We start from the raw sequence: 15332 nt of genomic DNA on the forward strand, positions 1-15332 counted from the left end.
AGCGGAAAGCCTAGGACCAGTGGTTCTGAGTTTTGGGGATCAAGTAGGTCTTGTCTGTGGTCAGCAGGTGGCGCTGAGCCCTCAGTTCTGCCGGTTCACTGTCACCAGCTCTTTAAGGTGCATGAGGGAGTGGAGGAAGGTTACTCTGGATGGTCCCCAGAGAAGGTGCTGCCCAGGGGCTTCTCATTAGTGAGTCTGGCCTCCTGCTCTGGTCTTAAGGATGGTCAAGCTGAGTCCCAAGAGCCAGGCACTGTCCCCAGAACTCTGGGCCAGCTCTGAGGAGCTTCTCATCCCTTCTTCCTCTAAGCCAGAAACAGGTCAGCTCAGCAAAGAATCAATGTTGGGGGGGTCTGTGGGTGCAGAGAGGGGGCTTCTTAGAGCTTCGACCAGCAGCTTCCTGGCCGTTCAGGCCTGCCTCTGGAGTAGCCTGGGACAAACTCTCACTGATCCAGCCAAAGCCCTCTGCAGGCCTCAAACTGCAGCATTGACCTTGGCTTGTTGTCCTGTACATTATCCACCATTCATTCATTCATTCAGCACTTACTCAGGGCCAGTCACAGTGCTGAGTCACAGTCCCTGACCTCAAGGAGTCCCTGACCTCAAGTAGCCATGGACTTGGGGATGGGGAGACGGACCCATAAACACAGGCAAAAGTAGAATGCCCACAAGCACAGAGGAAGGGAAGGGACCATCGCTTTCTAGAGGAATCAGGGGAGGCTTCAAGGAGGCATCATTTGGTTTGGACCTTAATGGATTTCAACAGGTAGAGATGAGGCTTGGGCATTCCAGGCAAAGGGAATAAACAAGCAAAAGCTCAGATGTAGGAAGATAAATACAAGGAGGGGATACTGAGGCTGCCAGGGTGGTTGCACAGTGTCCTGGCCAGAGAACAGTAAGCTGTAAGGCTGGAAAGCAGGCAAAGCCTGAAATGACTGGTCACAGGTCTAGCCTTGACCAGAAGGTGATGAGGAACTACTGGAGGCACTTGACGTTGGAGAGAATGATGTCTTTTAATAAGACCACTCTGGTGGCTACATGGCAGATGGTGTGCAGAGGATGAGACGGAGACAAGAAGCCCAGGTAACAGTTGCAGTCACAGCCCCTGTCGTCGGGGTCTGAGCTGGGAGGGGACATTGTGTAGAAAGTAAGACCAGGCAGAGAAACACATCACCAGGGGACATATAATAGCACCTTCTCTCAGCATTTGCTTGCTCAGTTGTCTCATCACGTGGCTGATTGAATAGCAGTCTCAACAGTTAACATTTATTGAGCACTTATTATGGACAAGGCACTCAAGCATTTGACATAACGCTTTTCACTTACTCCAACAATTCTATGAGGTAGGTACTTGTAGTATCCCCACTTTATAGATGAGGCAACTGAGGCACAGAGAGGTTAAGTTATGTGACCAAGGTCTTAGAACTCAAGCAACTGTTTTGAGAGTTAACGCTCCAATTGCCACACTAATGCCTGTGACATACCCGCCTCTCTCCTGAGCCCCTCGGCCTTCCGTCAGCCCCCTGGGAGTGGAGGCAGGGCTCAGGGCTATAAGCCTGATGGGTGCCCAACGGAGATGGTCAGACGGTCTTGTAGGGCTGGGCTACCAAAGGCAGGAAGGGGAAGTCTCTGAACTAGGGGAAGAGGGCCAGCCCCAGGTCCCTTTCCTGGCCTCCCAGCTGGGGTCCATGGCGCCTCTGAGATGTAGGCTGGCAGCTGCCAGCCCCTGCTCTCCCTGCCCACCAGCAAGAACAGCCCAGAGTTTAGGTCACGAAGGGGGAGGCTTTATTGACAATGGAGAAGGCAGAATTCTGGGCAAGTACACACAGCACTGCTCCAAGAGTCCGGCTTGGGGGTCAAGCCTGTCAGGACCAAGGGCCTTTTTGCCTCAGGGACCTCACACACCCACTCCATCCTGAGCTTTCCAACATCTCCTTTTCTAGCAACCCAAAGGCCCTCCATGGCCACCCTCTGGACAAAGTGAGTGGCAGCCACTGGGTGGGGGGGAGCCAGGCCATAGTACAGTCTGAGGCCTGCCAAGCGTGGTGGGCCCAGGACCCCAGTCTCTCCCCAGCCTCTTTCAGCTTGGCATGCCAGGGTCCACCCCAGCCCACTCCAGCCTCCCAGGGCCGGGGACAGAATGGAAGTAGGCAGGTGCAGCAGCCCCAGCCCCTGGAGCCCCCACTGAAGAAGCCTTGGGTTCAGGGGTAAGGGGCCCGTCTCCCCTTCCCCGTGCCTGGGCAGGGCTCAGCAAGGTAAGCCTCCCAGTGCCATTTCCTCTCTGCCAAGCCCGTCCCAGGGAGGCTCCACATCTCCAGCCCTCCAGCTAGACTGTGTTCCCTCATTGCCTGCCCTCCCCAGCAGGCCAGGCCCACCCTTTTGGCCATCACCTTTTCAGGGACCAAGTAGGGGCTGGGGCCTCACCACAGGCATCTCTCAGGGCCACAGAAACAGAGCAGCAGGCCTTCCATCTGGGGACTGTTCTTCCCTAGCCACCCGTCCAGCTTGCAGCCGGTCGGTCGTGGGGGCCGAGGACTAGATGGAGTCCCAGCTTTAGGGCCTGACACTTCCCACAGCTCCCCTAGCCTGGGGCAGGGTGGGGGGGAAAGCCAGTCCTGAGTTGGGGCTGGGAGGAGCAGGGACAAAAATAACCCTGTACAGGCTCCTGCTGAGGCCAGAAATAGAGTAGCGACAAGTGCCTTGCAACACCCTGGGCGAGCAGCAGGCAGGGAGGCTGAGATGAGGAGGGCCCAGCCTCTTAACAGGTCCTGGCCTGGCCGAGGGGCCCGCACTACGTCCACTCTACATACCATGCCACACTGGCCTGCACGCACATGAGGAGGGGGGCCCAAGGGAGCAGGGCTCAGGAGGGGGAATCTGGAGAGATGCTTAACTTTGCCTTGGCCTTGGCCATGGCCATGCTGCGCTTGCGCAGGGGCCCGCGGGCGAGGGTCAGGACATCCAGCAGGCTGGGGTCCTCATCCAGCTGGCGGGCCGTGCAGAGCGGCGTGGGCACTTTGATGGTATTGCCAAACTTGGAGTAGTCCACAGAGTAGCGGCCATCCTCCTCAGCCACGATGGGTACAAAGCGCTGGCCCCACAGGATCTCGTCGGCCAGGTAGGAGGTGCGGGCCTGGGTGGTGATGCCCGTGGTTTCCACCACACCTTCCAGGATGACGATGATCTCAAGGTCCTGATGGTGGTGCAGGTCGCAGGGCGCCAGGTCATAGAGCGGGCTGTTGGCGTCAATGACGTGGTAGATGATGAGGGGAGCCACCAGGAAGATGTTATTGCCACCCACACCATTCTCCATGGGGATGTCCACCTGGTGGAGGGGTACCACCTCGCCCTCAGGGCTGGTGGTCTTGCGCACCACCTGCATGTGGATGGTGGCGCTGATGATCATGCTCTTGCGGAGGTCGCCCACGCGCAGCATGAAGCAGAGGCGGCTGTGGCGCAGGGCGATGACCGCATGCTTGCTGAAGATGAGGGTCTCAGCCCGCCGGTGGGCCTGGGCAGTCTTCATGAAGATGCAGCCCAGCATGATGGCATTGATCATGAGCCCCACGATGTTCTGCACAATGAGGATCAGGATGGCCAGAGGGCACTCCTCGGTCACCATGCGCCCGCCAAAACCGATGGTCACCTGTACCTCAATGGAGAAAAGGAAGGCAGATGAAAAGGAGTGGATGCTGGTGACGCAGGGCACAGCAGCACCCTCACCAGGGGCCAGGTCACCGTGGGCGAAGGCGATGAGCCACCAGACCATGGCAAAGAGCAGCCAGCTGCACAGGAAGGACATGGTGAAGATGAGCAGCGTGTATGGCCACTTGAGGTCCACCAGCGTGGTGAACACGTCCTGCAGGAAGCGACCTTGCTCCCGGATGTTCTTGTGGGCCACGTTGCAGTTGCCATTCTTGGACACGAAACGGGCTCTCCTCTCACGGGCACGGTACCGGGGCTCTGTCGGGTCCTCTGCTAGCCGCGTCAGCACATACTCCTCAGGGATGATGCCTTTGCGGGACAGCATGGCTCCAGCGACCACCAGGGAGAGGTCTCCCCCATGGGGGAGGAGCAACCACCTGACTGAGCCTTCAACCTACTTTGGGGTTTCTGCCCTGGGACCACCCTAAGTCTGCACCGGCCTCACTTCTGAGATGCCTCCCCAGCTAGGCTCACCCTCAGCTCCACCCGGCCCCTCCTTCACTTTATACCAGCCTCACACCTCAGCCCACCTGCCCACTGCCTACTGAACCCCCTACTCTGCCTGTTCCCCACCTGACTCTGGATCCCAGCTCAGCTCTCCTCCACTCGCTGACCACCCCTGGGCGTCTCCCTAGGACCCTTCTCCCCACTCAGCCTTCTTTCTCAACCCACCTCTCCCACCTGGGAACGTCACACCTCCGGATCTTACCAACCGACCACACCCCACACAACCCGCACCGTGTTTCCCGCCGCACCCATTTCGGCCCCGGGCTCCCCTCCAAGCTCCAGTTTCATACCGTCTCACCTCCAGGTACCTCTTTCCTAACCCACCCTCCGTAGCGCTCTCGCCGCTCTCCGATCTCCCTCTAGCTCTCGTCCTCTCTGTCTCCTTGGGATCCTCCGCCCTCCAGAGTCACCACTCCACCCAGCTCCACTCCTGATCCCCTCGCCCCCAGCGCGACCTGGCTGGCGGGGCCCACTCTAAGCCGCGGCCTCCCGGCTCCGCGCCGGCAGCACGCACGCCGGCGCCGCGACCCCGCCCGCCGCTCCGTCCCTGCCCCCTCCGCGCTCCTCGCCGCGGCACCTGCTCCTGCTCATCAAGCCGCAGTCCTCGCCTCCCCGCCCCCTCCTGCTGCCCGGGCGCTCGCGAAGGGCCGTCCTCCGGTCCTTCTGTGTGTCAATCGGCCCGCGGAGGCCGACCTGTGCTAGGTGGGGTGGAGAATTGAGGACACCGAACGCCGGAGGCGTGGAGTGGGGGCCGGGGGCCGCCAGGGGGAGCCCGACCTATTCCTGGGCTGGAGGGCTGGCGGGCACAAGCTCAAGCCCCGCCCCTCGCCATTCACCTCCCACCGTCTTCCTTCTCCCGGCTCGCTTCGTCTGGCCTTGGGAGTTTGCCCAATTGGACTAAAGAGGTTCCTCCCAGCCCACACGCTACGAAATTAGGGCGGGGCGGGGCAGGGCGGGACGGGGGCGGGGTGAAGGGAGTCGTGACCCGCCCTCCCATTCTGGGGACAGATGCCCTGTCGCCCTGGTCCCACCGCAATTTTCCCATCCTGGGTTGGGTCAGTATCCGCCTGGGCTTTGTGGGTTCCCAGCAAAAGGAGGTACCGAGGAGCTGTGTCACCAACCTGGTGACTGGGGTTGGGGCGGGGAGATTAGGTGGCCCGAGGACTCCTAACTGACCGCTTCTTTTCTATGGCGATGATTTTAGTATTTTCAGAGTCACGAATCCTTTGAGGGTCTGATGAAAGCCACGGACTTCCTGGGGGTGGGGGATGGAGATCTACCTTAGTAGGTGTAGAAACATAGTTTAACACCCACTACAGGGGATGCTGGATGCTGCATCCCAGAAGCCTGGGTGGTTGCATCTTCTCAATCATGACCCACACTTTCAATCCCACCCCTGCATTTTATTATATCTTATTTTATTATTTATTTATTAAAATTTATTTGTTTATTTTTGGCTGTGTTGGGTCTCGTTGCTGTTCGTGGGCTTTCTCTAGTTGCAGTGAACGGGGGCTCCTCTTCGTTGAGATGCGCAGGCTTCTCATTGTGGTGGCCCGTGGAGCACGGGCTCTAGGCACTTGGGCTTCAGTAGTTGTGGCACACGGGTTCAGTAGTTGTGGCTCACAGGCTCTAGAGTGCAGGCTCAGTAGTTGTGGTGCACGGGCTTAGTTGCTCCGCGGCATGTGGGATCTTCCCAGACCGGGGCTCCAACCCGTGTCCCCTGCTTTGGCGGGCGGATTCTTAACCACTGCACCACCAGGGAAGCCCCCACCCCTGCATTTTAAAGGGGGTTTGAGCTACTGGCACTTGCTTTACACCTCCTTACACCTGCAGCCTGAGGAGCTGTGTCAGGGCTAGCTTGGGCACTGGGGGTCCTAAGCTCTTGGCCTGAAGAGGAGTGGTGTTTCTACTGCAGGCATCAACCTAGTATTGTCCTATGGCTTGGGCCCCCTCTACTACTCATGGTAGATCTTGGGCTATACTGCCAGAGATGCAGTGCTTAGGGTGGGGAAAGGAAAATAGGGTGAGCAGAGAGGGCAGCTCAAGGAGACAGAGTTACACAGGAAAACTCTGGGGCAACTACGGGTGCTCAGCCATCAGAAAAGGAACCTTGGAGAGTCTTCCCAGGGAGTTCAGATACTATCACAGAAACCCCTGAGGTCCAAGGGGGATGGACTATTTTGTGTGGTCCAAAGTATAAACCAGTATAGACACTGAGTGGAACAAAGGCAGGCTTTGATTTCACGTATGGAAGAGTCATTTCTAATTACCAGAGATGACCCTCATCTATGGGGTATCCAAGTCGAGGCTGGCACACCATCAGGGGTGCTATAGAGGAATTTGGGCTAGAATGGCCTTAGGCATCTCTGCAAGACTTCAGTGTGAGCTGTGACGTGCCCCTGTGCCCTTGCTACTTCCCTTTAATCCCTTGGCTGGTCGTAGGCATGGGGGGTGGGAATCCTCTTTTCCCTCCTTAGGCTCTGCTTCTGGGAGGCCCAACGGTGGAGGGAGTGCCGGGCCCCCAGAGGCATCTCAGAGCTGGAAAGGCTAGGACTTGCCTCACAGCGTGACCCTGAGGCCTCGCTTGCCAGGAAGGCGAGCCCCCCACCAAGAGGGCTCAGCCTCCTGCTCTGCTCCATCCTGCACCTCCTCATACTCATCTCCCCCAAACACTGCACTTGTCAGGTCCCTTTCACATTCAGAAACCTTCTCCACTTCCCTTTTGTGCATAGGCATGTCCCAGACTCCTTGTCCTGGCATTCAAGGCTCTCTGATCTTATTCCCCCTCCCCCACATGGGCCCTTTTCTCTAGCTCTCTGCTTATCTAATTCCCACCCTTCCCATGCCCAACTTAAATCCTGCCTCTCCCAGGAGCCTGCCAGGCCTCACAGAGCTCTCCTTTCCTGAGCTCCTCTGGCTCCTGGAACAGCCAGAAGGGTCTGTGCTGGACCCCTCTCCAAAGACTGGTGGATTTTCTTTATGCCGTATGACTCTGACCCCCTTGCATACAACAAGGATGAAGGCCCAAGACTCCTGGGTCTGCACCCCAAGGGCCTGGTACAGCCAGTACTGAAGGCAACGTGTAAATGATAATAAAATGATACGCAAACAAGCACCTTCCTTTCTTGGTGGGACAGGTATACACGCGTGTCTCATGATGCACGTGGAGTCCAAGGACAGCTGATTTTTAGTCTCCCCAGCGTCTGGGCCCCAGTATGTCCCAGTCACTACCTGGACGACTTGTGGCATATGTACTGTGCTTTCTCTCTGAACGGCCGCCCTTCTCCCACTTCTGAATGTCCCTATGTGTGGGATGGAGATGGGGACATGTGATTCAGGCCCCTCTCTTTTTCAGAGGGGTAGGATGTAAGCTGGAGGTGCTAGTGGCCATCTGTCATGGGGGAGGGAGAGGAAGATGGAATTCATCACCCCTGATGTCAAACACCTGGATCTAGCCGTGCTTCAAGTAGTAACCTCCTGGTCTTCTCAATCACATAGGATAATAAATTCCACTGTTTAAGCCACTTTGAGTTGGGTTCCTGTCATTTGCAATGGAAATAATGCTAATCCGGGGTACCTGGGGACCCACCGTTTTAATCCAAGAATTAAACTGAGAAGGAAAAGGGACCAAGATATATGCAGATCTGCTACCTTATCTGATGAGATAATCACAAAAATACTATAACTCTGTTATGGACTGAATTGCATTCCCCCCCAAATTCATATATTGGAGCCCCTGCAATGTGATAGGGCCAGTGAAGAGGTAATTTAGTTTAAATGAGGTCATAGGAGTGCAACCTCATCCAATATGTCTAGTATCCTAATAAGGAGAGAGAGAGATAAAAGGGGTGTGCACACAGAGGAAAGGCTGCATGAGGACGCAGCTAGAAGGTGGCTGTCCGGAACCGAGGAGAGAGGCCTCAGGAGAAACCAAGCATGCGACACTTTGATCTTGGACTTCCAGCCTCCAGCACTGTCAGCAATAAATTTCTGCTGTTTAAGCCACCCAGGCTATGGTATTTTGTTGCAGCAGACGAATACAACCTAGCAGACTAAGACAGCCCTCATGTCACAGATGAGGAAACATGCTTTTGCCCACACTCACAGAGCTTCGTCAGGTCTGCCTGATGCTAAAGTCAGACTGCTTCCATGGGACCCATGGTCCACCCCAGTCCCTGCCCACCAGACCCACGGCCTCTGGTAGGAAATAACCAGTCTCTTTATTTACAAGTGATTTTACAGTTAGAGAACCCAGGCGGGAGGTGGGGGCAGGGTGGGGCATGGGATGGCACTTGGGCTCTGGTAGGTCACTTGTCTGCACGGACAAAAGAGGCGAAGACGCTGTCCTTCTGGCTGAGCAGCTTCTCTGGCTTGTCGAACTCAAGGATGGCGCCGCGCTTCAGGACGATCACCAGGTCTGCACTCAGGATGGTGTGCACGCGGTGCTGGGCGGGGCAGGAGGGGCTGTCAGGGTGTGTGTGTCGGGGGCCAGGCTGGGGCAGCTGAGGCATCCCTCCTGCAGCTTGGAGGAGGAGGCTTGTGGCCAGAATGTCTTATCTCTGCGGTGACTGCCCTTTCCCGGGATGGCTGTAACTCCAAACCCTCCATCTGCTAATGCCACCCTCTCCCTCACCAGGTCTCAGCTCTGCCCCACCTCCAGGCTTCAAGACTCAGAGATTCTCCCAACACCCCCATCTCCCATTTGCTTTGGAGAAGTAACCCTAGCCTAGCTCACAGGGCCTTGGGACAGGAGCGGACCTTGGAACCTGGAGAAAGAGGGGAGGTCTGAGGGAAGTGCAGGCACAAACCCTCCTACACCCCAAATCCTGCAATCCAGGCTCGCTGCAAGCCTGCCAGACTCCTTGCCCTGCACTGCCACAGGGTCCTCTCTTGATTACCAGGCGCAGGTGAGCCCAGAGGCTGCCCACTGATGACAGCCTCAGGAGGCCAGCTGTCTCTCTGGGTGTCCCCCCTGCACCCCATCATGGGCCCCTTACCGCTATGGTGACCACAGTGCGGTCTGCAAAGGCCGTCATCACCACCTTCTGGAGGATGTTTTCCTGCCAGGTCGGAGCAGCAACTGTTGGCTCACCTGCCCAGTGGGTGGGGTCTGGCCTGGCTTCTGGCCCAGCTCCCATCTGACCCCAACCCTAGCCCCACCCCCTCCCTCTGGCTCTAGTCCCCATAGGACCAACCAGGTTCCCAGTGTTCAGGGACTGGGTTCCACCTGTTGGGAGCTCAGCTGCGTGCATGTGTGTGTGCTGTGAGTGTATCTGGGTGTGCTGGGTTGTGGGGATGGGTGTGAAATTTGTGGGTCCGTGTGCAGCTTGTGTGTATGTGTGTTATATTCCAGCCTTAAGACTAGCTGGAATCAGGGTCCCCCAGCCCGTCGCCTTTTCTGCTCCATATGACTCTTGATGTTAAAGGCAACTTGAGTTTCAGGACTATTTTGTGCAACCTTCTCCCTAACACCCCCAAAAACCCTCTCCAAGACCCCCATCCCATGGGTGTGCCCAGCACCGACCGTGGCCATGTCGATGGAAGCCGTGGCTTCATCCATGATGAAGATGCTGGTCTTCCTCACAAAGGCCCGGGCCAAGCAGAACAGCTGCCTCTGGCCCTGGCTGAAGTTTTCCCCGCCTTCCGTGATGATGGCATCTGAAAACAGCCCCAGGAAGGGGGCGCAGGGCTGAGTTAATTCTGCGTTGTGAGTTTAGTGGATGGAGTGGCTTGGGGTTTCAGGAAATGTGTGTACAGGGGTAAATATGTAGGTGTGTGTCATGAGTACGGGTGTGCACAGCGTGGCTGCACCTTACACAACACGGATGCCATCTGCTAGAGCTACAAAGAGAAGAGCGCTGCCTGGAGTTATGCACGGCTGTGGCCCTGGGCAGTTCTGGGAGGCGCATCAGCGCAGAGTGTGTCCGTCCTGCATGTGTATAGGCCTTGGTGGGTGATTTTCTGAAGCCAAGGCTTGGCCGGCCCCCAGTCCCAGGGGTTTCAACAGATACACCAAGGTTCTGCTGACCCCCGGGGTGGGGACACAGTCTTCCCAGTAGCCTTGATGAGTGACCTGTGCCTGTGATTTCCAGTCAGTCCTCTCCTCCCTCAGGGCAGAACTGGGCAGGCAGGTGGATGCGGAGGGCAGGGCCGAATGTACCATCATGGTATTGGGGACTTGCCAGTCCCTTACTGTACCGCTGTGCCCTGTGGGAGAGGCCAGGTCCGACTGACCAGTTGTGTGACCTGGGACAAATCACTTGACATCTCTGAGCTCCTATATAGCGAGAAGTAGAACTTAATGGTCTCTGGGATCCTGCCAGACCCCAGGCTCTAAACTCTGAGCAAAGCTAAGACACGGTGTGAGTTGTCCCTTCCCAGCCCTTACAAGCGTCCTTTAGTACCCAGCCTGTGCTCAGCCAGGAGTAGTTACCGAGGCCTCCTGGCAGCGCCTTCACCACCAGCTTCAACTGGGCTATCTCCAGGGCCTCCCACAGTGTGCTGTCAGAGCACTTCTTCTCCGGGTCCAGGTTAAATCTGGAGGGCGACACACCAAGCCCTTAGAGAGGGGAGCAGGGTCCTGGCTCTATTCCCAGGGGACTCGCAGAGGGTGAGGCTGGTGAAGGGAGCAGTGAGTGGGAACTGATTGACTTGGGGGCCTGGCTGGGAGGGGGCAGCAAGGTGCTGGCAGTGGGTGGAGGAAAGCATCCCAGGCTTGAGGGTTGGGGGACCCCTACCAGTGCCTAGGCCTAACGGAAAAGAGAAAGGCATGAGGGTGCAGCTTTAAAGAACCCGCGCCAGCCCTTCATCAGAGCTAGAGCAGGGCTGCTTGCCCAGGGAGGCTCGTCCACCCCTTCCTCGCTATGCCCCAGATCTGGAGGAGAGGAGCCGGGCCTGGGGCTTGGGTGGGCCTGGTGGCGGGGGTCAGGGGGCTCACCGGATGGTGCCGCTGAAGAGGACGGGGTCCTGCAGGATGATGGAGAGGCGTGAGCGCAGGGTGTGCAGCGGCAGTTTGGCGATGTCGATGCCATCGATGATGATACGCCCTGCATGCAAACAGTGTCACAGGTGGGGCACCAAGGAGCGGGGAGACGGTGGCACTGGGGACAGGGTCTGCCTGCAACATGGGTCCCAACGAGGATGCGGGGGAAGGCAGTGATGGCTGGGCCTCCTGTGATGTCTGACCATACCCAGGACTGAGGTACCATCTGGTGGCTGTGGGTACATGAGGGGTGCCCGTCGTACAGCTCACCTTCGAACATGTCCACCATGCGGAAGAAGGCTAGAGAGAAGGAGGACTTTCCACTGCCTGTGCGGCCGCAGATCCCAATCTGGAAAGAGAGGAGCAGGTGCGCGGTGGGCACCTGGGGTGTCTGGGAGCCTCTAGTGCTGGGCTGTGCAGGTGTGGGAAGCCCCAGCATCTCTTCTCGTCCTGGTGTTCTGACCAGCATCTCTTTAGCTAGGGCTGGGCCCGGGTTTGGGCTTGTTTCCTGCAGTGGATCCAGAGGGGGCTCCTACTTGTCTGGCTGGGTGTGGTACATGACTGCAGGGGAGCTGGGGACACGGGTGTCTCTCTATGTGCCTGGGTGTGGCGGGAGGGCACAGGGGTGGCTGAACGTTGTGTGCAGGATGTACCCCACCTTAAACTGGAGTCGTCTCTCACCCCATCGCATCCGATACGGAGACAGAGGTGGTGATATAGAAGGATAAGAGAGGCAGGGACAGAGGTACATCTAAAGGTCAGAGACAGTGAGACAGACAGCCACAGACAATGACAGAGTGAGAGAGACAGAGACAAAGAGACAGGAGGAGAGGGGCAGCGTCGGAGCAGACGGGGAGAGAGGGGGGAGTCAGTCAGAGTCGGATCGGAGTGCCAGACAGGAGCTCCCTCCCCAGGCCAGGGCTTCACTCTCTGCCCCAGGGCCCTGCTCTGAAGTTCAGGGTACAGTGTCCTGGGAGAGCCCCTAACCATTTGTGGGGGGCCCTGACAAAACCCCTCTGAGTCAGGGGAGTCTGGGGTGTCCTGTCCATCTCCTTGGTGGGTGAGTGAGGGCAGCAGGAGGAGAAGGCGAGAGGCCCGGGCCTGGGAGACTGGGGGTCTGAATGGGTGTGAGGCCTGGCGGGCCCTGAGGGCCAGGAGGTGACTCTGTGAGGCGGTCCAGCCCTCTGCCCTCCCCGCTCCCCTGACCTTCTGTCCTGGGGAGATGAGGGCGTTGACGTGCTTCAGCACTGGCTTCAGGGAGCTGTCGTAGCGCACACTCAGGTTCTGGATCTGGATTTTCCCTTGGTCTGGCCAGTTCTTCGGGATCAGCGATGGTGCTGGGGGCCGGGCTGGGGGTCAGCTGCCAGGTGTGGGCCACAGCTGGTATCCAGGTATGCCCTCCTGACCCCAGGCTCCTCGTGTCCCCCTCAACCCAAACACACATCCACGTTGGGCCCTTTCCCCAGAAGTCCTCCCGCGCCCCTCACCCAGCAGCCCCTCGTAGCGCTCTGCTTCAGTTTTCAGGAGCCCATGGATGCGTTTCACGGCCCCCAGCTGGAGCTCCATGTCCGCCAGGTTCCTCACCATCCAATTGAGGTAGTTGGACACCTGTGGGAAGCAAGCCGTTCACAGTTAGTGATCACGTGGTCCTGTCCCTGGCCACCAGGATGGCTCTTCTTACAGTTGAGGATGCCTTTTGCTGCCCACCGCTGACTGTCCAGGGGGCCCTCCATGGAGGTTACAGTGAGTGTGGATCCTCACCCACCCCCACCTGGGGCCCAGGCCTGGGTGAAGGGGCAGGGACCTGCAGTAAGCCCTCCTGCCCACATGGTCCCTCTGGCATCAGACTCGGTATAGCTTGGGGTAAGGCCTGGGAGCATCTCAGTCAGGGAAGGTGCCCTGGGCTTCCCCGGGGGCTGGTGTCTGACTCCTCCCCTGCCCCACCTGCTGCCACTCACCATTAAGGCGTAGGTAAGGCCCAGTCCCACCAGGCCGGCAGAGAGCTCCCCGTGCAGGGAGTTGGAGATGGAGGTCACGGCCGCGATGAGGACCACACATGCACCAATGTACTCCTGCAGAGGGAGTGGAGCTGGCCTGGACCCTCAGGGGTTGAAGGCACAGCACCCCTACCCCTCACTCCCTTCAGGGCACAGAGCAGCTCAGCCGAGACTCAACCCCAGCCCCGCAACATATCATCAGACACACAGGAGGCTGTGAAGGCTGGAGCCCCAGTAGACAACGTATGCACACAGCTCTGCTCCCCCCGCCCCCAAGGCCAGCACGCATGCCTCACCAGCTGGCCCACACCTGTCATATGACCCACTTCAGACACACCTGTCACAGCTAAACACACAACTGTTCTCGCTCTTGGCACACACCTCAGACACACAAGCGTCCAGGCAGTGATATAAGGAAGGGAGGGCTCAGGTCAGACACGGGGAGGACCAGCAGAGTTGGGAGAAGCAGGAGGGCTCGATGCCCACCCCGAGTGCACACCAGGCCGGTATCCGTCCTCTCTTCCCACCCTCTGGTCCCTGTTTGGCCCTTGCTCTGGCTGCACAGCCCTATGAGAACCCCCTGTCCCGGGGGTGCGGGGAGCTGGGGGCCACTTGCCATGCGAACTTCGAGCCACCTGTTGGCGGCCGTCAGGAAGAGGGAGGCGATGTTGTTGGAGTCCGTGTATTCAAGGAGCTTCTGCTGGAACCGGGCCTCGTACCTGGGGGGAGGATGGGGAGGGTGAGGGGGAATAATCTTGGTCCATGTAGCCCCCGAGACTTTCCTCACCTGCAGAGGGGGCTGCCCGGGCCTCAGCAGCCCCCAGACATGCCACCTCTGCCACCTTATGGATGCCACTCCTTCCTGGAACTCCTTCCCAGCTCCCTCCTGCTTATTCAAACCTGTCAAAGGTGCCACCTCCTTCAAACGCTTGTTCTCACCCCAAGACCTGTTCTCCCCTGCAGGGCTTCCCTGTTACAATAAAGCGCACCTCCACCCGCCCAGGCGCTCAGGCTCTCAGGCTGGGAACCCAGGAGTCATCGGGATTCACATCCAATCCCTCAGTCCTCTTATTTCTTTCTCCAAAATAGCCCTGGCCTCTGCCTGCCTCTGGCCTGCTTCCTGCCCACTGCAAACTCACTTGGACTATTGTATCAGCTTCCTGATAGGTTTACCTGCTATCTCCCTTCAGTCTACCCTCCACACAGCAGCCAGCATAATCTTTCTAAGTCATAAATTGCATCCTATCTCTCCCCTGCTAAGAATATGAATGACTTTTCGGATAAAGAACCACCTCCTTGCCAGAAGCCTGTGTGAGCCAGCTCCTGCCAACCTCACCCACCTCCTTCCATGCCACAAATTCCCTTGCTCACTGTGTTGCAGACACAGAAATTACAGTAAAGTAATTTATTACTTTACTTGCCTTTTTTCAGTTTTGTGACAATGCCAAGTTCTTCTCCACCCCAGGGCCTTTGAACATGCTGTTCCCTCTGCCTGGAAGGCTTTCTCCTCTGCTCTTCCCAAGGCTGACTCCTCTCCACTTTCAGGCTTTACCTTAAGTGGCACCTCCTCAGGGTGGCCTTTCCTGGCCTCTTTTTCTCCATCTCTGCAGCCTGTTTATTTCATAACCTCTGCTCATATGTTAATTTCTCTAGCTGTTTAGTGTCCATCTCCCTCACTAGACTGTAAACTCCATGAGGATGGAGACCATGTTTGTTTTGGTCACTAATGTATCCCCAGCACCTGGCACTGTCAATAAGTATCTGTCAAACGAATGAACCTTCCCTGACCCTCTAAGATAGATGGGGCCTCCCTGTACAAGGAACTCTGGAGGCTTCTTTCCTGCCCTCGTGCCCTCATCACGTTCTCCCTTGTGTTACTTTGTAGGGATCTGCCTCTTCTCTCTGACAAGCCTGGGCTCCTGGTGTTGCTCTCCTTGGCCACCCCTTCAGACTTTGCGCCAGGCCTAGAGGAGGGGCCAGGTGTACTTGTTTGATGGTGAATGAAAGAACGAATGAAAGCTGTCTCAGCATATGCTCTCAGGGAAACAACTGAGGGGACTCAGAAGAACTCAAGATGGATCTCGTGGGCATTTGCTTTTCACTCCCAGAAGCTGTTTGTTCTGCTTCGATTTTTTCTGAGTGGA

At 57.5% G+C, this 15332-nt stretch overlaps 2 protein-coding genes across 3 annotated transcripts in view; both read right to left on the minus strand.

The window, feature by feature from the left end:
- Positions 1-1331: 1331 nt before the first annotated feature.
- On the minus strand, positions 1332-4159 carry KCNJ11 (potassium voltage-gated channel subfamily J member 11). The gene has a single exon (XM_029208736.1). It carries the CDS (start codon positions 4025-4027, stop codon positions 2861-2863), a length of 1167 nt encoding a protein of 388 aa, XP_029064569.1. The 5' UTR covers positions 4028-4159; the 3' UTR covers positions 1332-2860.
- A 4251-nt stretch (positions 4160-8410) lies between these two features.
- ABCC8 (ATP binding cassette subfamily C member 8) overlaps positions 8411-15332 on the minus strand; it is a 75760-nt gene continuing 68838 nt past the window's right edge. For both annotated transcript variants that reach the window (XM_029208063.1, XM_029208062.1), the window contains exons 30-39: positions 13805-13907; positions 13150-13263; positions 12679-12799; positions 12398-12528; positions 11462-11540; positions 11147-11255; positions 10643-10746; positions 9734-9867; positions 9207-9269; positions 8411-8654 (exon numbers count right to left, since the gene is read on the minus strand). In XM_029208063.1, coding sequence (XP_029063896.1) covers positions 8517-8654; positions 9207-9269; positions 9734-9867; positions 10643-10746; positions 11147-11255; positions 11462-11540; positions 12398-12528; positions 12679-12799; positions 13150-13263; positions 13805-13907 — 1096 coding nt within the window. In that variant the 3' untranslated portion in view covers positions 8411-8516. The remainder of the gene's footprint in view (positions 8655-9206; positions 9270-9733; positions 9868-10642; positions 10747-11146; positions 11256-11461; positions 11541-12397; positions 12529-12678; positions 12800-13149; positions 13264-13804; positions 13908-15332) is intronic.

This window comes from Monodon monoceros, unplaced genomic scaffold (genome assembly GCF_005190385.1).
Source record: "Monodon monoceros isolate NGI ecotype Baffin Bay Population unplaced genomic scaffold, NGI_Narwhal_1 Super_Scaffold_7, whole genome shotgun sequence".
Lineage (NCBI taxonomy): Eukaryota > Metazoa > Chordata > Mammalia > Artiodactyla > Monodontidae > Monodon > Monodon monoceros.